The 23,087-nt window shown below is 40.6% G+C and overlaps 1 protein-coding gene across 11 annotated transcripts in view; it reads left to right on the plus strand.

Moving 5' to 3' along the window:
• The window catches only part of znf438 (zinc finger protein 438), a 43,254-nt gene extending 22,419 nt beyond the window's left edge, over positions 1 to 20,835 (plus strand). For 2 of the 11 annotated variants that reach the window (XM_061758650.1, XM_061758649.1), the window contains exons 2-5: positions 1,902 to 1,970; positions 4,200 to 4,247; positions 15,011 to 16,798; positions 18,094 to 20,835. In XM_061758650.1, the coding sequence (XP_061614634.1) occupies positions 4,213 to 4,247; positions 15,011 to 16,798; positions 18,094 to 18,679 (2,409 nt within the window). In that variant the 5' untranslated portion in view covers positions 1,902 to 1,970; positions 4,200 to 4,212 and the 3' untranslated portion in view covers positions 18,680 to 20,835. Of the gene's footprint in view, positions 1 to 1,901; positions 1,975 to 4,199; positions 4,248 to 4,519; positions 4,679 to 15,010; positions 16,799 to 18,093 lie in introns of those variants that run through there. The other 9 variants (XM_061758652.1, XM_061758653.1, XM_061758654.1 and 6 more) reach the window with 8 other exon arrangements.
• The last annotated feature ends 2,252 nt before the right edge of the window (positions 20,836 to 23,087 follow it).

The raw sequence follows: 23,087 nt of genomic DNA on the forward strand, positions 1-23,087 counted from the left end.
TTATTTTTTTATTTACATTTTTATTTTCTGTCCAAAGTTGAACATGACAGGGAACGTTATACAACTGTGTTAGACAAATAAAAGGTATCCATCCATTTTTTTCTGCTTATCTGAGGTCAGGTCATGTATTTATATTTTTTTAAATCCTAAATCTGACCAGACAAAAGCTTTCAAGTTTTCCTGTTCCAAGAGAACACAATATAGACCGTTAAATTCGTTGGTGAACTCCAAATAAATAAATAAAAAAACTTGATCCTAAAACTAAAATCTTTCAAGTTTTACAGGAGGACAGAAACAAAATGGACATGCATTCTTTTGTCTGTTTCATAAATAAAAGGTCATAAATTCTCAAAATCTATCCTTTGAATATATTGTTTTAAATATTGTTTGTCAAACAGGATTTGAGCAGAATAATCCTGCCCGGCATAGCTGCATATCTGAGGACTACAAAGACGTATCTTTAACTTCCCATAGCTGACATCCGACATTACTTTTAGACTGCAAACTTGAGACTGGCACAACAGCGCTTTTACTGGTACTGCACTTAATTTTGCCCCAATTGCTTCAAGACACGATTGATCAACAATCAATTCCATACAATCAAGCAAAGTTTTACAGGTGAATTAATCCATTTTATATGCCTAACCGCACTGCAAATTAATTCCATGATGAAAATTACAATGGCAATCCGTAGGGAATAGGTTCAAGGTTAAACCTTTTAACAAAAGTGGGGGGGGAAAACAAATCATGAAACTTTTTTTTCTCTCTTTTGCACAACTCACATGGTACAGGTAAAACATTAGTGTGTTAACTGTGCGGCTTGTTAGAATCAGTTTGTGAGCTGTTGATGAGTTCCTGTGTTTTCCAATCTGCGGCACAATAAAACATCCGCTGCATTACCGCATTACGTGTCCTGCTCTCCCATACTTCAATAATTTATCCAGACAAGTAGAATGATTATTCTATGAATATGCACTAAAAATTCATTTCTTGTGCTCTTTCTCTTCAAGTTTGTGCATGCCAATGTAAACTCAATTGTGTGCCCTTACGCATGTGTGTTACTGTGTGTACGCAGCTCTTTTTTTTTTTTTTTTTTTTTTGTGTGTGCTTGAAACAAAGGTGTCAGGCCGAATTAGCCCCCTTATGACTGAATGCCCAGAAAGCTTAGAGATGCACCACAGGTTCTGCTGAGTCGCTCATGAGCCACAGTGTCTGCCTCGTCGTTACTTTGTGCCCCTCCCTTCCACACGCACACCCCTCTTTCCACTCCTGAGTTGCTCTAACAAGGTTGTTGGAAGAGGATAAGGCGTGTTAAATGAATAATTTACACACACGAGCGCTCCTTATTTATTTAATATGGATGGATCTGACTGAGTGGGCAGCCTGTGTCCCTGCCTGCCGAGACACTGTTGGCTAAACGAGCGCTCATTCTGTTAAATGGAGTGTGCCTTTGTGTGTATGTGCAAAGCTACGTGCGAATCATGTCCCCACTGAATGTACTCGTCACCACACTGTGTTACACTTTACACTTTGATGCAAATACATCGCATGACAGATCTTTCACCTTTGTCATCGTTGCTTTCGTGAATTTAACAATTTTACGGCCTAACACACTGCAATGGAACATTTGTTGAATGCTTGCAGAAACGCTTGTGTGAGCTATGTCATTACAACCATTATGGAATTATTTATTTTAGTTAATTTGGTAGGTTGGTTTGGACCATGTCTAAATGACATTGATCAGGAAGAACATATGCTTGGCACCGGAGCATAGCTCTGTGAACTCGTTTCCATTTGAAGTTTGTCCGTACCCATACATTCGCAATTGACCTGGTGATTTTGTTGTTGTTGTTGTTGTTGCTTTTTTTACTCAAAATATTAAATACTTGATCTCTCTGCAGGGGGAGTGTGGAGAGTTGGGGGGCAGGACCATGATCTAGGCTCCACCTAATGACAAAGGAACTCATCAAGTAGGTAATCTTCTATAGGCTTAATCTGAACTGGATTTAATAGACCCAAACACAGAGGGTCGAATTTGTCATAATTTACAAGACTTGGCCTTACATAAAGGACATGGTTAAAAATGTATTGCACAGTTGCATCATCTACCTTTTGCCTATTTCTTCTGTTGATGGAGGTAGCCATGCACAGCAGGATACATCACTACAGTTTGTGTATGTATGTATGTATGTATGTATGTATGTGTGTGTAATTCCCAAGAGAAAAAAATCCCATAGCTCACACTGACCTCATTATAAAAATAGCTCATCTATCCACCCATCACTTTTTCAATTTTCCCTCTCCTCTGCAATCCCTTATACATTGTGATCCTTTCTACCTTTCTCTTTCTACTTTGTCTCTTGTCAGTGTTTGCAGTGGATTTATCACAAGATTAAAAGCTTATGCAAGTCTTTGTAACATTAAGGTTTCTCCTGCACCTGTCATTACCAATCTAGTCCTAATCTGGGATCATAAGATTTCTTTTAATCAAGAAACCTCTCAGGATAGCATTAAAAACAGTGGTTCCGTGATGTGCCAACCATGTCCCCGAGCTACAAATCAATCTGCTGTGTATCCTTGGGCTTTCACCGTCTCTTCTATCTGGTCTCCTGCATCTTTTCACCTTCCTTTCCGCCGTTGGAGTGCTCACATCCTTATTAATTAGCGGCAACAGTATTGTGGATAAGCATGTCTTTGATGTTTTGTCAGATATGGTTTTGATAACCTCTGCATTTACAAGTTGACTACTGTAATTTCTCATGTATAATGCTCATTTCCCCCCTCCCCCTCAAAACATTTCAAAAGTCAATGCTGTGCATTATACATAGGTAGAGGGGAAAATGAAAACAATTTTCCCATATGCCGCCACCTAGAGGTTATGAGAGAGGTGTACACTTTCAATATAATACACCACCGCCACCTAGAGGTTACGAAAAAGCCTACAGTTTCATTCCAATATGATGCACAATATGTACAGTTGTGCTCATAAGTTTGCATACCTTGGCAGAATTTGTGAAATATTGTTAGTTTTAAATAGGACTGACTGAACAACAACCATCATTAATTTCTTTATGGTCATGTTTTGTTTGATGACAATGCTTTTCTGAAATGCTTGACAGTTTAATTTGAATCCCGTTAAAATAAAATGAAATGTTTTGCCTGGCCCTTCATGTTTTCTTTAAAGATTTGTACCCATCTTATAAATTCTGCCTGGGTAATCAAACATATGAGCACAACTGTGTTTTCTCATTTACTAAATAAAGATAGGGCTGTGAATTTAAAAATAAGAGCAATTAAATAAAAAGAAGGTATTAAGTGTTCAAATAAAGTACTTAAGAATAGTTATCCATCCATCCATTTTCTGAGCCGCTTCTCCTCACTAGGGTCGCGGGCGTGCTCGAGCCTATCCCAGCTATCATCGGGCAGGACGGGTGGTACACCCTGAACTGGTTGCCAGCCAATCGCAGGGCACATAGAAACAAACAACCATTCGCACTCACAGTCATGCCTACGGGCAATTTAGAATCTCCAATTAATGCATGTTTTTGGGATGTGGGAGGAAACCGGAGTGCCCGGAGAAAACCCACCCAGGCACGGGGAGAACATGCAAACTCCACACAGGCGCGGCCCGGATTTGAACCCCAGTCCCCAGAACTGTGAGGGAGTGTGCTAACCAGTCGTCCACCGTGCCGGCGATTAAAGTCTATTTTCATTCAAATATTTATATCCAGGTATCAACTTTAATGCTTACACAGTGGAGATATGCTTCCTATCAACTTGAATCCAAGTAATCATGAAACATGATATGTAGATCTTTGCATTGTTTCGTGTCCAGATCTGTTTCCGAACATATTTGTTGAATAGTTTGCTGTCATAGATGTCAAATATTCCAAATTGAGTCTAGATCCAGTCCACAAATTCTCCATTGTTAACACAATTTATGCCGAGCAGGTCATTTCTTTACCAGATGATACAGTTGCGAAGTTGGCTTTCTTTGAATGTTTTTTTTATTTTATTTTATTTTTTATTTTATTTTTTAAACTAAAGATAAAGTAGTCTTCAGTTTACCTACATTTAGAGGCCCAGTCTCACCTCAACACGAGAACTGTTGAGATCTTCTGCATAGTCTTTTGATTTTTGCACGGTCTTTAGGAGCAGCTGTCATTAAAGTTTTATAACATTCCCATTTGTTTCTCAAGCTGAAAATCTACCATGTGGCCCTTCTCTGGTTGGCACTTGACTCCACTGTAAGTCATTTAAGTCCATAAAGCCTTTGCATGCACACTTTTCTTCACGGTCACTGTAAGTTGGGTTAAAAGCTCTAAACCATATTTGTTTATCCTACGCTACATAGGTGATGTGTGTATTTGTTGGGTTGCCCTTGAGGTGCATTACCTTCACCCCCACCTCTGCCTCTTATTTCTCCTCCTCCCTACCTTGCTGTTTATCTATCTCTGTACCCTCCATGTCCCTGAACCTGCTGTAATTAGCATTCACACAACACTGTTTATTTACTCAGGTACTGAAAGAAGGGGAGGGTGGTGAGAACGAAAGAGCTCGTCGGAACCAGAAAGCTGAGGAAAGGAAGAGGTGATGAGGGCTGAAAACAGGAAGACGGGGAGGAATGATTCACCAAATCAAAGGGACTCTTTCATATTGGATGCATGAGATAATGATAGTAAGAACGACATGATGCAAAAAGTCAAAAATTAGATGCACAGAACTTTCCCACTTCTCTATCCCACTGCGTTTTCCAGTGTTTCATCTGAGATGCAGAGGGACTAAAATTAGCATGGTGGCAGCTTCCTTCCTCTCAGATTCCCCATTGAATTTGTCTCGTTGATTCAAGGGATCATAAAGATGTTTGTGTTCCAGTAGAGTTTGCAATGACTCCCCCCCGCACCTCGGCTGTGCCAATAAGAACAAAACTCTAAGATCCTGTGTTGGAGTGTTTATTTCAAATATTGTAATGTTAACATATTAGATCTACATCACACAATGCACCCGCTTGTTTTGGAGAACAGCATAAAGAATTGCTGATGAATCTAAAGTGGTTTAGTTGTGAGCTAGGTAGAAAGGGGAAGGGTTTTGAAGCTTTTTTGTATCCTCAGGAACATGAAACGCAAGACTGTTAATCTGTAACACGTTATTGTCATTATACAGTATCAATGGAATTATTCACATTCACTAAAGTTGACAGGGTACGGCCAAATTGTCTCCCGTTCTTTATAATCTTTATAGTCAAATGCCCCTGAAGTCCTGAATTCACAATCGCGTGACAGCTACAAATGGTAGACGTTACTTTAAAAATGACCTCTACAGGTCTTAGAGGACATATAGAACAATTGACCTTTTAATTGCTTTTATACAAATTAATTAATGTTAATGGTTTTCTGGACAGCCTGGCCACAAAGACAAATTACAAAAACTCCAAAGATTTTTTATTTATTCAACCACCCCCACACCCGCTTTCACCTTCAATGTAACCACATTGGATTATATAACTGTGATCCTGGATCTCTGCAGCTATTGAACTATTTTCCCCACTTTTTTATATGTATCTGTGTCAGGTCATGAAGCAGTGAGTGCAGGGCTAATTACCAAACCTGAAATTCCTGGCCAGGTAGTGGAAAACTCAGAAGTACTGGGATTGCTGCAGCAGGTGCATGGAGAGGAGACGGTGTCATGCTCACATGTTTTTGATTGTTGCAAATTTTTTGAAAAGGGACACAAGAGCCTAGAAAACGACTCCAGAAGCAGAAGGCCTTACACGAGCAGGAGTGAGGCCAACGTGGAGCGCATCAGGCAGATGGTGCCTGGTGATCATCGGTTGCTATCCTATTGATCGCAAATGAGCTGGGCATGAACCAGGACAATGTCTACAAGATTATCACTGAAAATTTGGGCATGCGGAAAGTCCACGCAAGGTGATGAAACTAATGATGACCAGAATGCTTGATGCATGCAAGTGTGTCAGGACATCCTTGACCGTGTTGAAATCACCAGTGATTAGCCATGAGCGTTCATGTACTAGCTGGAGACCAGACTCCAGAGACTTCAGTGGAAGAGTTCAGCGTCTCCAAGGCCAAAGAAAGCAAGAGAGTCGAAGTTCAAAGTCAATCACAATCTCCGATGTGAGTGGCGTCATCCATCGTGAGTTCTTGCCACAGGGCCAGAAGATCAGACGGCACATCTACAAAGAAATCCTGCAGCGTTTGCTTCATTCAGTGTGTGAGAAGAGAGTTGTGGTAGGACAACTCGTGGCTGCTTCACCCATGAAACTCATCTGCTTACAATGTCCTGAGCATCTGACAGTTCCTGGCTGAAAACAACATAACTGTGCTGGAGCAACCTCCCTACTTGCTCTACCTGGCTGTGTGTATTTTTTCCCTCTCTTTCTCAAGGACGAAAACAAGATGACTGTGATAATGATGCTGCTTCAATTTGAGGAAGTGAATGCTGACAAAGTGCGTTTTGGGAATTAGTTGAAGGGTAAAACTTGTATTTAGGAGTCTGAATTTGAACTACATTATTTATGATGCAAGTCCTGGAACTTTGCCAGCATAGCTCGTATTTGAAGTTTTTTATTAGCCATTCTGAATTTTGCCGGATTGTGACGTAACAGTGCAGGTAATTTGCTTAATAACCACCCATCATTGTCATTTCCTGCACAACACTTATGGCAACTTGTCAACATCAATGACAGACGCTTTGAGGAGTGCTCATTCTCACAGATATGCATCCAGGAAAATGGTTTTACACTCATCCTCCCATGCAGTCACACTTAATGGTCTTTTTGCCGTTTCCAGCCAAATAGGCAACAACAAAGGACAAAATATGTTCTGGGAGACCTCACGTTTTGTCCCTTTGAAGAGTGTTTCAATCTTGGGAATTTGTTTTATGTTCTTGGACGGTCCATGTACACCTTTTCTTACCAGGGGTGGGTAGGAACGCCCTACATTTACTCAAGTAGCGTTTTGGATAAATTATACTTGTCACATTAGTTTTAATACTGCATGCGTTTTACTTTTACTCACGTATTTATGATAAGAGGAAACGATACTTTTACTCTGTGACAATGATCTACATGCTGCTCGCTACTTTTATTTATCAATTATTGCTTATTTTTTTGTGTGCAATCTGTTTAGACTACGAATTTCGCATTTGGCGCCATTTGCTCCAATACAACATAACCGCGAGTGACGCTTTGACTCTAGTTCACCAATCAAACAACACATGACGGTCACATGACTGCATATGTGAGAAGACAGAACGTCTTCTATTGGACTTTGAGGGAATAAGTATATACGCGAGATACGCTAGCCCGGCTAATCGACCTGCTTACGTGGCGGCCATGTTGGGAAGGTCGCCGTTCCCATGGAAGGCAATAGCGCGCAACTGTGTTTACATTTCAGACGACAAAAACAACATTTGCCTGGCACTGTCTTCCCAAACGTGGCTATTCTAACCCACTTTTAAGTGAAAAAACAGCTTGGGTTAAGTTTGTTTTTGTTGTTGTTTTGGCTGTGCATATTAGCCCACATTAGCCCTATTTTTATGGTCATAACTGTAAAACATGGCGGCACAGTGGACGACTGGTTAGCACGTACCTCACAGTTCTAAGGACCCGGGTTCAAATCCGGCCTCGCCTATGTGGAGTTTGCATGTTCTTCCCGTGCCTGCGTGGGTTTTCTACGGGTACTCCCATTTCCTCTCACATCCCAAAAACATGCATGGTAAGTTAATTGGAAGCTCTAACCTGGCCACAGGTGTGCATGTGTTTTTTTTATATGTGCCCTGCGATTGGCTGGCGACCAGTCCAGAGTGTGCCCCGCCTCTCGCCCAGAGTCAGCTGGTCTTGGCTCCAGCATGCCCGCGACCTTTATGAGGATAAGCATGAATGAATGAACTATAAAACATGCATATTTTGGGGAACATGCTAATCTCGCACGCACTGAACACACACACACACACTGCACATTCACATTTTATTTAGTTATAGTTTTAGTTGTATTTTATTTGATGTTCATCCTCTGACAAATTACTCACCATTTACTCACTACTTGTTTACGCTTAGTAATTTTTGGGAGGACTACTCTTGTCAATTACTTTCAAGTAACAGTACTCATACTTGAGAACAATATTTGTCTACTCTGTCCACCTCTGCTTGTCACTCATCTTTTATGTTCATCCAGCTCCTCTCCATTTTCTTCCACACTCTTTAGTGCTGTTTGACCTATTCGAATGGGTCCAAATGTCACCGCGAAAGGAAAGGTCAGGTAAAGGTTTAGCGTTGCAAAGTCTGGATGACGAAGACAGTCTAGCTGCCTGGGGAGGGATAGGGTGTTAACACTTGAGACCACAAACACGCATTTCCAGACATGCTCTTGGACTCACTGCTGTCACCTCCACTCCAGATCGAAGCCACTTACCTTCAGATCCTTTTGCCATGTTAACTATAAATGTTCAAGCTTTAAAATATGCTTATTTGCTTCATCTGTGAACACTGATTATTAAAATTCCTGTGGATGCTTTGCTAAACAGCCAGTCAAAGGTTACTGGTTGTTTGGGGGGTTACAGCATCCTGCCTTCAATAACTGCAACTGTTGTTTTTGCTAGGGCACAGCTTTTGACCAACGGACACATACATAAATGCATATTCCTTTGATTTATACAGATTATTTGAACAGTTTTATTTGTCTGTGGCATAACAGGTAAATCCATTTAAGACAGTTTTAATTTTTTTAAGGAGTAGTGGGTTAGCAGTGTGGTCTCAATACCGATTCATTTTCATCCACATGCAGGCTACATCGGCATGGACCTAATTGGAATGGATTTCTCCTGTGCCTTGATTTGCTCGAGTGACAGTGGATGACATATGGTTGTGTGTTTGTTTGTACATGCCATGCATACCATGTGGTGCTGTAATAGAGAGCAGCACCTTTCATTGTTGTCCAATGAAAAAGCAGTATTAGTAGCTGGATGCTATCAAATTAGTATTTGTGTCTTTCTAGCTGTTTCATCCAGCATGAGCGGTGGGACGAATCGAGGACCTCTGCAAACACAGATTTTCCTCATGACTGCCCTTGCTCCGGACACTTGAGAGCTTAACTCTCCTGCACGCGCACACACGCACACACACGCACACTGCATGTACATACACACTTAGTGTTACACTGAGCTTAAGTTGAAGACTGTTTTCACCAACAGTGATTGAGCAGTTTTCCTGCAGTAATTGCAGGAAAAAGCAATCTCACACAGAAAACACCTTCAACACAGATAAACCCAAGTTTGCTCAGGTGGAATAAAACTGAACCGTTTTAGCTAAAAAGACCAACTGGTAAAAATATTTACATGTATTGACCTCCCTTACATGTTTGTATGTAGGAGGGGGATTGTCAAAGATGGGTGCTAGACATGGCTTCTCACAGCCGGCTGGCCCCGACCCCCCCCAATGATCTGCCCTCTTATCTAGCCTAGATCCTGGCCTTTCATCTGCGCCAAAACCTGGGGGAGTTTGGCCTCTGCTGTGTTTTTACCCCTCCCTCCCACAAACATGGACACACAGTTCATTACAGACCAGCTCCATCTCCAGGTCCTATCTTTCGGTCCCTGATGAGCATGGCTCTACCCTACCAAGCAGATAACAAATCTCACAACTATACTCAGAATACAAGTTAAATAAAAAAATAAATAAAGATAAATTAAAATGTGGGAAATGACACTATTTTCTAAAAAGAAATGGACATGTACATTGAATATAAAGCAAGACTCAGTAAAATGTTTTAAAAAATGTATTTAAAAAAAAAAAGAAAAAGTTAAGTTAGTTATTCTAAACTACTAAAAGAAATTTGGGAATATCAGTACAATTCAATTTGAAAACGAAAGAACTGACAGTATGTGGTTGCACAAGAGAGAATTTTCACCCAATTACACCATGTATAAACTCATGCCTAACAGTAGACAGTTCACACCAACAATTCAAGCAGCTCTGCACCGTAAATAAAGTAAAACCTTTAAATTTGAATGCCCTAAATGTCTTATAAAAATTGTATTCTAATTACCTGAAAAGGATGCTTTAAAACTTTAAAAAGTTAGGTTATACCCTCGTCATCAAAATTGTTTTATTAAGTGATATTACAGTGGTAATATTACAAATTATTTTAAATGTTACTTACCAATGAATGTAAAAGTTAACCTTTACAGTTACTGAATGTTTTATGATGGAAACAGTTTGAGTGTGGAACAGATTAATAGATTAATTCTATTTTGCAAATTTCCAAAGGAGAGTTTTTTTTTTTTTTTTTTTTTTTTTTTTTTTTTTAAAGCCAAACAATTTGGAAGTTAACGAAAATCCCGTAATGAATTATGTTCAACCTTTAGAAGTGCCACTTTTGCTTATCGCCTTTAACTTAGATCTCATAACAAGTCATGGTCCATATAAAAAGCTTCAAAGGGGTCTACAGTATTTGTTGCGGTAACAGTCAGGAGAAGGGTACTAAATCATTTTCAGGCACCACGCAGACACCACGTTTCACTGTGAAGACCGTAATCAGTAAGTAAAACAGGACACATCTGAATTTCAAGAACTGGTCAACCCCTCAAAGTAAACTAACAGATAAAAGGAAACTGGTTCAGAAGGATCCCAAGAGGCCTACAGAAGGACATGTTTGAGGAATCGTTTGAAAGGAAAGGTATTTTAGGTGAAACAACACTGCACCTAACTAAAGGTACAAAGCACCTACTATGATGGCCACCATCATGGCGGTGGATCCAACAAACGTTGTCTGTTTTTCCTCCAAGTAGTCACAAGGGACGGATTATGAGCAACTCCAAATACCGGTCAATTTTGGCACTGAACCTGCAGAATTTCCCTTTTTTAACAAGATACAGCAAAATACAATCCATAGAGCATTGACATGTCAAGAAAAGACTGGACGACATTGTGAAATTTATAAGGTTTCAACAAAAAGCTTGTACCCTCATGCAACAATTGTTCTATGTTTTCATAGTATTCCGAGGAATAGGCACAACATACATTGATTCCGAATCAGAAGTTCAGATTCTTCCAAACAATTAAAGATGTTTTAAAAATAATACATTGTAAGTTGTCCGCATCGAGGGCAATTAGTGAGATGACCATCCTGAATTTGTCTCCAATAAATTGTCTTGTACTGATTTTGATATACTGTATGGTGGTATTTTAAAGCACTTGGAATTTTATATCTCCTGGAAAAAATGCACTGTGGAAGGCGACGCATTCCATATTAAGCACAACTTTACCTGGCTTGAAAATATTACAAAGTGAGGCCAGTTTTGTCTGCCATGATATTTTTCTTGCAAGGACTAAATGTTTGCATGTGTCCCAACTTGTTTGAGTATGTGAGCCAATGTTTTTTTTGGGTATTATTTGTTTTTTTTTTTATATATATGCTCACTTCATGCTTGGTCTGCACACACTGCCCTCCTATTCAACCCTGACCTCTTCCATGCATAAACATACGTTCCTCACCTCTCACCCTCTGGCTTCACCTGTTAATCTGTCTCCCCTTTCCCTCTGTCCCCTGCATTCTCTACACAAAAAAAAACAGGGTTTCTGCATCATCCTAGCCCTGACCTATGACCCCAGTCAGATTAAACCTGATGGTGTTTCAAATCCCATGGCAGATTGAGTGGAATCTGTGACCTCCACATGTATCTGTCTTTTAACCCCTATATTTGATTCCCCTCATGATCGGCCAGTTAGATCCCAATAATCATGTAGGTTGGATCCCCTTACAAGTTATGTGACACCACACCGTTCTTCTGATCACTTTGTAAGATATTCAGACCCTTTCTTTTTCCACACGGTTTTGCTTTTGGTTTGAAACCTCATATTTACACAAGTATTCCAATGCTTTGCTGTATTATTTCACAATGGACACCTCATAAACCCCTGCAATAAAATTTTGAGCTGGGCAAGGGAAGATTGCTTTAGACTGGAGTGAAATGAAAGAAGTGTGGAGAGCAAAAAAAAAAAACTAAAAATGTAGTTAGATCTGACTTTGAGCCTCAGAAACTCTTGGACAACTATATCAAATGTACTTAACCTATTTCGAATTGATAAAATGTTTTGTTCATATTCTATCCCAACAAACAAGCTCCCCATCCAGATCCCATTCAACTGCTAAAAGAGATTTGTGTCCAATAGGAAAAGATGAGCAAATGTCAGACTGCACGTATTGAGTCAAAGGTGGTTTGACTGACTGATTGGCAGCAGCTGTTTCTGTCAGGGTAACAGGAGACTGCAAGTCTGTCTGATGGATGTTGTACATGCCTTCTTTTATTATTTAGCTTTGGCCTTTTCGGCAATTAGGTTTAAATTAGCTTCACAAGGAGGTGTTCGGATAGCAGCAAATATGCAAAACTCACGGGTAAATGTGGAAACATATTTCAGGTTCTTGGTCAGTTTCCTTTTTTTTTTTTTTTCTTCTTTTTTTTTTATTGTTGTTTTGACTCCAAACCCACATTTTGAGGAAAAACGTTAAAGAAAGCACTCTTCATTATGCTCTATATTATCAGTGGCTGATTTGTGTTTTGACATTTCGAATTAGAGCAGGGGTGGCAAACTCATTGTAGTTCTTGGGGCCACATACAGTACAGCCTAATTTGATCATATCATCCAACATCAAAATCAGCGTAAAGTGCAGGATTTTGACATCACGTTATGAACGTCTGCTTTGCGTTAATGTAATCTCATCTGAATACCCCTTGTGTTGCCTCCATGTCCTGTCTTAAACCCCCACCTCCACTCCATTTTCATGAGGATTACTACTTTGTGACCTGACAAATGGCTGCATTTCTTCAATCACATTAATTCTATCTTATTGAGCGCTTGTAATTATAGTGTCTGTGTTTTAACCTGCCTTTATTGCCACTTTGCCTTGAAAAAGCCAAAAACAAGGTGTAATTCTCCTTTTCTAAAGTCAGACATGCTTGGTTACAAAAAAAAACAATATTTGCCTGTTTAAAAATCCACAAAATTGTTCAACACATTTTGAAGTACGAAAACAAATCCATTGCAGCTCTTGTCTTTGGTTTTAGGAGTGGCTTCATACAGTTTTCGTAATTACAGTTCAAAATAACACCCCCCTATTTCAATTCTAGTCAAGTAACAGTGTTCACAATGTTAGGCAGTTTTAGAGCCGAAGGCGGCCAACTCCAAATTTTGTACGCAGGAAAAACCCTGGTTACGTTTGGATATCGCTTTCAGTTCTAGCAGTGCTGTAGAGTATTATTTGTCTTTGGTTCCCTATCAACTGAAAGCGCCAGACTTATAACTATTCTTTTATTTCACTTCCCTAATAAGTACTGGTTGAGGCTTATGTTCCCATATGAGTAGCGGTGTAACATTTCTAATTACTAATTAATTGTGAATCGTAATATCAAGGCAACTGTCATCAGATTGTGGCATTACAATTACCACTTGGTACAGTAATCCGATGTCTGTCATATCTGAGTATTTATATATATATTTTTTAAATATATATTTAATTTGTTTGATGACTCTGTTCCCAAATCATCAATGACAGTAACTTGGCTTATGAAGACGATTTGGATTTTATAGGCAGACTGTTAACTTTTTCAGCCACTAATGCGCACCATTCCCCCTCACCTATCACGTCTTACTGCAAACTTTCACATGGACTGAATTTCCTCCCAATAGATTCAAATCTATGGCGACATAAATTGTATCGAGGACCATGCATCCCTTGGTTTTATTCTGAGTGTTCAGTAACAATCGAACTACCATCAGCTGTCTCCTGTATATAAAGAAGGACTACCTCCAGTTTTATGGATCTGAATTTCCTCCCAATAGATTCAAATCTATGGCGACATAAATTGTATCGAGGACCATGCATCCCTTGGTTTTATTCTACTGAGTGTTCAGTAACAATCAAACTACCATCAGCTGTCAACTGTATATAAAGAAGGACTACCTCCAGTTTTATGGAGCTGTCAGGGAGTGTGTAAATATTTTTTGCACAAAATCACTTCCAGGTGTAAAACAATGACTTTTGCGTTTTTTTACTGCCCCTTCTTGAAAAAGATGCCTTTCTGTATTTTTTCTTCTATTGTTGCCATGTTTTTGTGTCACCTCCAGAATGCTTTTTATACTGATTGTTATTATTGTGGTGGCACAGTAGATGACTGGTTAGCACATCTGCCTCACATTTCTCTGGACCCAGGTTCAAATCCTGGCCCCGCCTGTGTGGAGTTTGCATGTTCCCCCTTTGCCTGGGTGGGTTTTCTCCGGGCACTCCGGTTTCCTCCCACATCCCAAAAACATGCGTGGTAGGTTGATTGAAGACTCTAAATTGCCCGTATGTGTGAATGTGTGTGCGACTGGTTGTTTGTTTATATGTGCCCTGCGATGGGCTAGCGACCATTTCAGGGTGTACCCCGCCTCCTGCCCGATGATAGCTGGGATATAGGCTCCAGCACGCCCGCGACCCTAGTGAGGAGAAGCGGCTCGGAAAATGGATGGATGGATGGATGGATTTGCGGGTCATCCTTATTGCTGTTCAGGAGCTGACAGCGGAAGCCTTTTTAGAGCCATCAGGCTCTACTAGCTGTACCTTCCAGGAAGTGAGTTGGGGGGGTGATGACAAAGACTCCACTGCAATGGCCCAGCAGGAACTATGGCTACATGCCGAGTTTAAATCAAAGAGGGCATTCTGTCCTGAGTCTCAGTGACAAGATAACTGGTGTGTGTGACCAAAGAGATGTGGCTAAGCGGACAGCTTGTCACCCTCGTACAGATGCTTTCTTTTTTTGTTGTCTTGTATTTGACTTTGAGGTGTACACCATGACCCGAATTGATGCCCAAATGCTCCTAAAAAAATTCACAGAGACATTTCTAAAATGCTAGTCTAACAAAAAGGTTACAGAAGTAGTGTTGCGAGGCTGTTATGGTACAGTCTTTGAACGTGTACTTCCAAATATCTAATACTACGATTTTGTCTTTTAGCTGGTTTCCAGTGAATCCAGCCATTCAAATGAAGAGTCTTCAGTTCCGCAGCATCGCCCCCAAGGCCCCAGTCATTGTGCCTTGCCCATCCTCTGCAGTCCTATCCTGCCAACCTCCCACTGCCCTTCTTGAAGCTAATAGTGGATCCAGCCCTAAATCCATTGTTGTGCCGACTCAAAACTATGCACTGATGCAAATTGCTGGTCAGGATGGCACATTCTCTCTGGTGGCACTGCCCCCTTCTGTCTCCTCTCAGACAACACAGCGACAACAATCTCCACAAACCCAGTCCATCCAAAAGAATCTCAAGCTCCCCATACCCAGATACAAGCCTGTGCGGAAAGCAGGGACTACAGATAAAGTTGGATCACCACCAATATCTCTAAGAGTAAAAACCGCCTCTGGGGTTGCTGTGACACCACAGACAAAAACGCTGGTGAGCAGCAGGTCGGCGTTGATCAAGAAAAAGAGAGAGCCGTGTGCGGTCACTCAAAAGTCAAAAGAGGAGGTGTCGGAGCAGGTCATTTTTATAGACCCGGCCCATTCTGAAATCTCTGTCCCTGCCCTTTTGCCAGACAATGCTGTCCTGTACCCGGGTTCCCGATTAGAACAAACCTCAGATAAAGCTGAACAATCTGCAACAACAGGCGTTACTCAAAATCCATCCCCACCTTCTACTCTCCCAACTGATCTCAAAACATCCCCAGGAAAATCCAAGGAGCAAAGTGGTACTAAGATCAGGATCTGCCAATCTAAGCCTGCATCGGCTCAGCCTCCAAACAGCATCACTGTTATCTCTCCAGCCATCTTCGGCAAAGCAGTGCAGATTATCCCTTCCCCTCCCAAGGGTAAACTGCCCATTCTACCCTACTCTAAAATGAAGACCAATCTCATTCCAGCTGCCAAGCTCAACTTGTCCCAAGATAAGGATTGCTTAAGCCAGTCAGGTCCCATGAGTCCCAAAGATCTTACATCCTCGATCCATGAGAAATCTGAAGCTCTGGGTTGTAGCCAGATGCCAAACTCATCTCATCAGCCTCAGAATAAGAACGCTCTCATCCCGGTGTTGGGGAACCTTCAGAAGCTGCCAGGAAAGAAGAGAGGAAGAAAGAGAAAGACAATGGAAGACATCTTAGCATATGAGGCCCGAAAGAAGAGGTCATTGTCCTTTTTTCGTAGAAGGGTCCCTGAAAAACCAATAGTCATTTCAGGTTCCAAGCAAAAAGAAGTTGACATTTCAAAGAAGTACCGTAGCATTCAGCCCAAGCCAGTGTTGGTGATTGAGGCACTTCCCCATCTACTTAGCTTGCCTGCTAGTACTTCAGATGGTCAAGAACCAGACCATGTACTGAGTCATCAGCTCCCCACTTCCACCGCAACTCAGGACCTAGATTGTTCTCCCCAACATCCCCCAGTCACTCTACACCTGAGTTGTACGTCCCATTCCAGAATTCCTGGAGCTAGCCGCTCTGTCCATCGTTGCCCCACCTGTAGCCGCTGCTTCCAGTTTAAGCATCGCCTCCAGAGCCACATGAACATTCACACCAACAGTCGACCATATGTCTGCCCGGTGTGCCGCAAAGCCTACGCGCATTCTGGCAGCCTGAGCACCCATATGAAGCTTCACCATTCTGAGGCTCCATCTCGTCGGTCTCTATGCTGTGAGTTCTGCGAAAAGGCCTTTGGATATGTGGGTGTTTATTTCAGGCATCTGCGAGAGGTGCACAAGGTCTTGCTAACAGTGGAGCCATCCATTCGACATCATGAGGAGGATGTGACTGTTGAGTGGTAAGAGGATGCGAACGTCATTTTATCCAGTTCTTTGAACAATATAGCTCTTAGGAATCATCATGGATGGGTAACATTTTTGCAGCAATAGTCCAGACTATAGTGAACACCCTTTTTATTGCGATTCATTTTCGCGCCCCCACTATATCGTGGACTTGTTTTTACACTAGCAGCGTGACAAGATTTCCCAATAATTACACTCAGTCAAAATGCCGAGTCTGGTTGGAATGGCCACTTCAACCTGGATACAAGTTGGAACACAACAAGAATTTTGAAAATCAAATGAACAAAAGGAGTTTTTTGTTTGGGGGAAAAAATTGCCTTTTTGGGCATTGTTTTTGTGTGCTATCGCCTATAGAAAATCTGGTCAAAAGATACCTTCAAATTAAAATAAAACCGTTATTTCTCAACATAGCTACTCAATCCTTTGGTTTCATCTGATACTCGGGGAACGTCTTCTCCAGTTAGCTGAGAAATTTCAGTGAAAAGTATCCACCAATAAGCTCGTACGGGCCGGAATTTCTGGGGTTCTCAAAGTTGATGCGTCAAAATTACTGCAACCTTTCAAATGCCGTCACTTGCTCTAATAACTCGACATAAGTAGCACAAATGTTTCATTTGTGAGGAGAGCAGTGCGGGCAGTAGAATAGGTCATGTTTTTAGTACCGTATATTCACGACCATAGGGCGCACCGTATTAAAAGGCACACTCAGTTATTTCTGTATTTAACACATACATAAGGCTCACCGTATTATTGGGCGCAGGCATGGTAAAATACACGGTAGCATGCATGCACCTTATGGTCGTGAAAATACGGTAATTGTTTTTTTCGTAAATTTGTTATGGAGGAATATGGAGGCGTTTGAAGTGCTCATTCCCTGTTTAAAAAATTCCACAAAGATGGCAGCCACTTGAAATTCGCACGATACAGGCTAGTCCGAATTTCGAATTGGCCCCTTCAGTGTAGCACTGAGGTCTACTGGAAAAAGGTTCCCACATAGCAGCGTGAATACTGTATAAGCTTGTGAGTAATGTTGTATGCTCTGTTTGTATGTGTTGCTGCGCTGTGTGTGTTGAAATAGCAGTTTGGTTTATAATTATCGTAGCATTGATGCTAATTTACCTTAACCCATTTATGGCAATTCACATGAAATGTTTAAATTACCACATACACCTTGCGGGTCTGGAACATATCCCCCACGATAAATACGAGTTCACTGTATTTCTATGTCACGTGTCACTTTTGCCTGTGTTAGTCAGTATTGATCAGATATGTACTAATTCTGTCCCAATAGGGACAAGTCTGAAGCATCAGATGAGCTGGATCCTGAGGAATCTGTCGAGCTGCAGATTAAATGCGGCCGCTGCCAAGTGGTCACTCTTAATTTTGCCGACATGAAGATGCACCTTCTGTATGTTCATGGGGAGGAGGTCCTGATCCAGCCTCGGGGGAATCAACCTATGCCGGGTGGTCTTAAGGCTGAGAAAGAGCTGGTAAAACACGCCGCACACTACTGGCGACAGCTCAACAAGAAGCGCAACCTGGTCAAGTGTGGCAACTGCGATGAGGAGTTCTTCTCTTTTGCTAAACTCAAGAGGCATATGATGTTCCATCACTGTGGAAGTGAAGGGGAGGACAGCAAGACTGTCACAACATCAGCTGCTGTCGGATGCCTTGGGGTACTTGCAGCAGGTTCTGCCTTTAACTGTGTACTTTGCAGTAAGGTGTTGGATACAAAAGAAGGGGTTCTGGAGCACTGGAGGGGTCACCACCACTGTAAGCAACCAAGTTTACTGTGGGCTGCCCTGAGCACCTACTCCGGTCTGGAAGACGATGAGGCCAACAGGGATCTGGACACTCCTGTTCCAAGCCCACATTAGCCTGCCCAACCCTTAAAATGGCCATGGAGCTCATTTACTGGAGCTTGTCATCATATTCACTCAGTTGTAACTGTTAGCAAGGCAGGGATTTCTTGTTTCTCTCATGTTTCACAACTACTCCCATTCTTCGGGGGGCGGGGTGGAAAGATTATAAGGACATCCAGTTCAAAGATTCCACATTTATAAACAAAGGTCTTGTTCAGTTTATATGTTGCACTGTTTTTTTTTTTTTTTTTTTTTTAATTTAATGCTTATTTAAATATTGTTTAACATTAAAACTCTTATAGATATGTTCATGTGATAATTCTATTTCCAATAAATAAATGTAGTGGTAGCCATGAATGTAAATTTGGTCCGACTTGTCTGGGACTTCTGCATCTAACACTGTTCCATTCACACTCTTGAAAATACTTGTAGTTCCCTATGTAGTTATACGACAGCACCTTAGTCCACAAAGGGTCCCAGGTTATTCTGTGGGTTAATTCAGGAAAACAGGACTTTTTGAAATTTTTCTTTCTGTGCATTTACATTATCGCAAATCAACCCTAAACTCTTTGCATGGTGTGACACCCTCAATAGGGGAAGTGTTGATTTTTATTTTTGTTGTCATTTGTATAAGACCAAGCGTTTAAGTAGTGTAGCTAAGAGATTATCTACACTGGAAGATCATTTCATGTTAGTCTAGGATTCATACAGGTAAATAAGACAGAATTTATATATTGTTACTGTAATAGAAAAAAATAACAGAATTAAAGGCGGTATGTGGGGTTATACGTAGGAGTATTTGGGCAACACTTGAGGGGGAAAAAACTGTGATATTACAAGGATTGCGTTGAAATTGTAATGAGTGAGTTTTCGCAATACAACAGCAGGATACTATAAATGTATTTGGTAATACCAAGTATTAATGGAAATATTTCTGGTTTAACATGATAACCTGATGTGTAGGTCTTCATCAACAAACATTTGCACAATCACATTAAACTGATGACGAATGTGCCAAAAATATTTTTTGTAAAATTTGTAAGTAGTGTAACTTGACAAGCTTCTTAAGAGTCCTCATAATGCAGGCATGGGCTTATGGTCTTATGACTTTTTCCTTCATATTCCAACAATTTTTTTCTTTTCTCAATATTACAACTTTATTACCATATGAATTTGTTCTTATATTGACATAGTTTTAGTGAAATTTGAACTTAAAAATAAAAATTATCTTCAGTATGCCTCAAATACTCCTTCGTAGGGTCAGCTGTCAACTTGAACCCAACGACACACCTGACCAGCACTCATGTGACTGCCTTGTGGCCTTGAAAAGAATAATTAAAAGTACTCCATGTGTTACCTGGCTTCAGTTTGATGGCCAAGACTTCTTTACATGTTGATTGCCTATTTGTGTATTCTGTGACATGCCAAGGTTCTATTCATATAAGTGATTGTACGTCTGTGTTTAAGCTTTTAACCACTGACACAATACTGTTTTAGCTCGTAAATGTTGCCAGCTCACATATGCACCTGAGGAAATCTATTGACTCGGTCTCTTGTTTTCATGTACTGTTGTCCAGAAAATATGCTATTTTATACTAGATTAAAACAGAGGTCTTTTAGTATTGTTGTTAAATGAGGTGTCATCGAAACACAGACTTGTTGGGAGTTCTGTTTTCATATGAAGAGAAAAAAATGACAGGGTCAAACGAATGTACCTAAATGTTTAAAAATATATATATCCTAGTTATAGTATCCATATATGTCATCTTTAGATACAATATATAGATATATTGTGAAAATTAAAAATATATATTTACAAATTTAGATTATTTGCTGCTCTGTTTGGTCACAACAGAACACAAAGCTGCCCTCAGTTTGACACAAAACATGGAACTGTGAAGTGGCTAAACAGCAGTGCACGTCCTCATGGAATGCCCGTGTGTGTGTGTGTGTGTGTGTGTGTGTGAGTTCTCAAGCCTCAGCACCAATAAGGAACAAGTAGTAGAAATGAGAGGCACACTTACTTGAATTTAAAACAAATTTGGGGGCGGGGTGGCTTGAATCCCGCAACAATAACGAGTAACATCCAAAAGAAAAGCAAAAATAAGGCTTAAATGTGTTTGTGTACCCTGAGAATCTGTTTATGAAAATAAAGAAATGCTTTGCTGAGACAGTTTTCGTATGACTCATTTAATCGTGTGCTGTAAATCTTTTTAATTTGTTAATGGCAATCTGTACTGAAATTTAGTGATCGTTTTGCTGCTAATGGTGTTTCATTTTTAAGTACTTATTTGGCTTACGAGGCACTCTACTGGATTAAAATAAAAAGTACTATTTTAACTACAACTGCTACCTTTTAGGTATAAAATTGTCTTGTCAAGCCAATATCCTAAGGATATGATACAAAATGGCTGCATTAGATAGGTCACGTAAGTTTATGTTTCAATGCCAGGTGCTCAATTTTCAATAGATCTTCAGGCTTCAAGGTATTGACATCCAAAACTAGAACTATTGATTTTAAATATGACACCAGATGACTGAGGTCAAATATAAAGATCTGTTCGGTCTTTATGTGAAGAGACTCCTCACAGTAAGCCATTTCACTCTGTACTTTTTAAATATTAACAGTGGTTAACTTTTTAATTGTTGATGCGTCTCCTCTACCCTATATAGGTCTATGCATGCATCAGTGTTCATCAAAGTGATGACAGTTAATTTATTTTTTTACACGTGTCATAAGGGAGGACATGAGGTAAATCTGACTTAAATTGAACTCTCAAGTCTTTTTCTGGGTATAAAATGTGTCCGTGAGCGTAATGCCGTTCAGATTTTGCCGAACTGTGACATTACAAATGCGTTTGGCAATGTCAGTTGGTGATGAAGTGTTGCCTCCATGAGTGAAAATCCTATTGATTTTACTGTCTGTTATGGGGGCTTGTGTGTGCTTTTTTATGTGCTAGTAGTACAGTCTTTCTACAGTGCTCCATTGGAATGTCATTAAATTTCTCCCTTGTCCAAAAATTGATAAATGATATCTGTTGGAAAATATAAAACACTAAATAGTCTAGAATGAAACCCATTGACCTAAATTTTATGATTCAATCCAGGAATTCAAACATTATTTTCGTGGGGTTTAAATTGGCCAAACGTGGCCATATTATTGATGTATTTAAAGAGTTGAAGTTGGAAATGACAGAATTAAACAAAAACCCTCACCCTTGGGAAGTTTCATTCCAATTGCATTAACACAGCTAAAATGGTTCATAAAAAGGAAGTGAGGGGGGTCACAAATGGCCAGCATAAAACCCAGAGGATTAAGACACCTGTTTCAAATTGTGACAACACTGGTGAGTGGCAATAATTTGACCCTGGGATGGACTAATTCTACTACCATCTGCGCAGCAAAAAAAGGAATGAGGAAGACCGGGTCAAAGAAGGGGTTTCTATGCTTAAAATTGTCTTGAAAAGGAGAGGTTCAGAGCAATGTGAGGGTACCAGGTTATCTAAGTGGAGCATTTGAACAAGAGCAGAATTCCTTTTGATTGCTTCATATTTAATGAATGGAGCCGATGCTTGCTTGTCTTCTTGTTCTCGAGCGACATGAAACTCCACTTTTTTTTCAAGTCCCAAAAGATAGCAGAGGGGGAAATAAGTCAAAGGGGTGGAAGCGACAGCCTCGCCACAGCCGTGTAGAATGCAGGTCCTCGGCATTAATTGTTTTGGAAGCACATGATTCCGTGTCACAGGTCAAAGGCAGGATTTCTGCAGCTCGTCAAAGACAAAACTTCCTCAACCGTGTCTTTTATTCTCTTTTATTTTCCTCTACTTTGCAAAGACTCAAAAGGTTGTAAATGAGCGACTTCAGGTGGTGCTTGAGCCGCTGAAGGTGCGACATCAGTTACACGTGGCAGGCGCAGATGAAAAGAAGTGTGCTATACATTGATGCATATTTCCCTTTAATCAGCGTTAACACGCAGCACCGCCGTCACACAAGCGCTCTCACCTCCGTGTGGCTCTCAGGGGGGCCCGTCTGATCAAAGCCCCCTCTACTCCGAGATCAGTGAGAACGAAGAAGTGGAGCTTTCTTTTTCCTTTCTTTGGGTCAGAGTCTTTGTGTGGTTTCTGCTTCTGCACGCCTTATGCGTTGGCCTTTGATGGAGGCTGTATTTTTGGTGGCTATGGGACATTTCCCGTGTACTTTCAGGTGGCAAAATCCTTGAGCTTTCTGTGATGGCGCTACTAGCAAACAAGTCATTAGACCAAGGCAGAGCGATAGCGAAAACCAAGGAAAAGGCATGAATAACGATTTTAGCCTTCTTCTCTACCGTCATAGTCTGAATGTGTCGAAAAGAAGATGTTACATGAGGTAAATTGCTTCGAAAGGAGACAGAACGTCGGCCGTAATTTACTTTTAAACATTGAA

The sequence above is a fragment of the Phyllopteryx taeniolatus genome, chromosome 20 (assembly GCF_024500385.1).
Source record: "Phyllopteryx taeniolatus isolate TA_2022b chromosome 20, UOR_Ptae_1.2, whole genome shotgun sequence".
Lineage (NCBI taxonomy): Eukaryota > Metazoa > Chordata > Actinopteri > Syngnathiformes > Syngnathidae > Phyllopteryx > Phyllopteryx taeniolatus.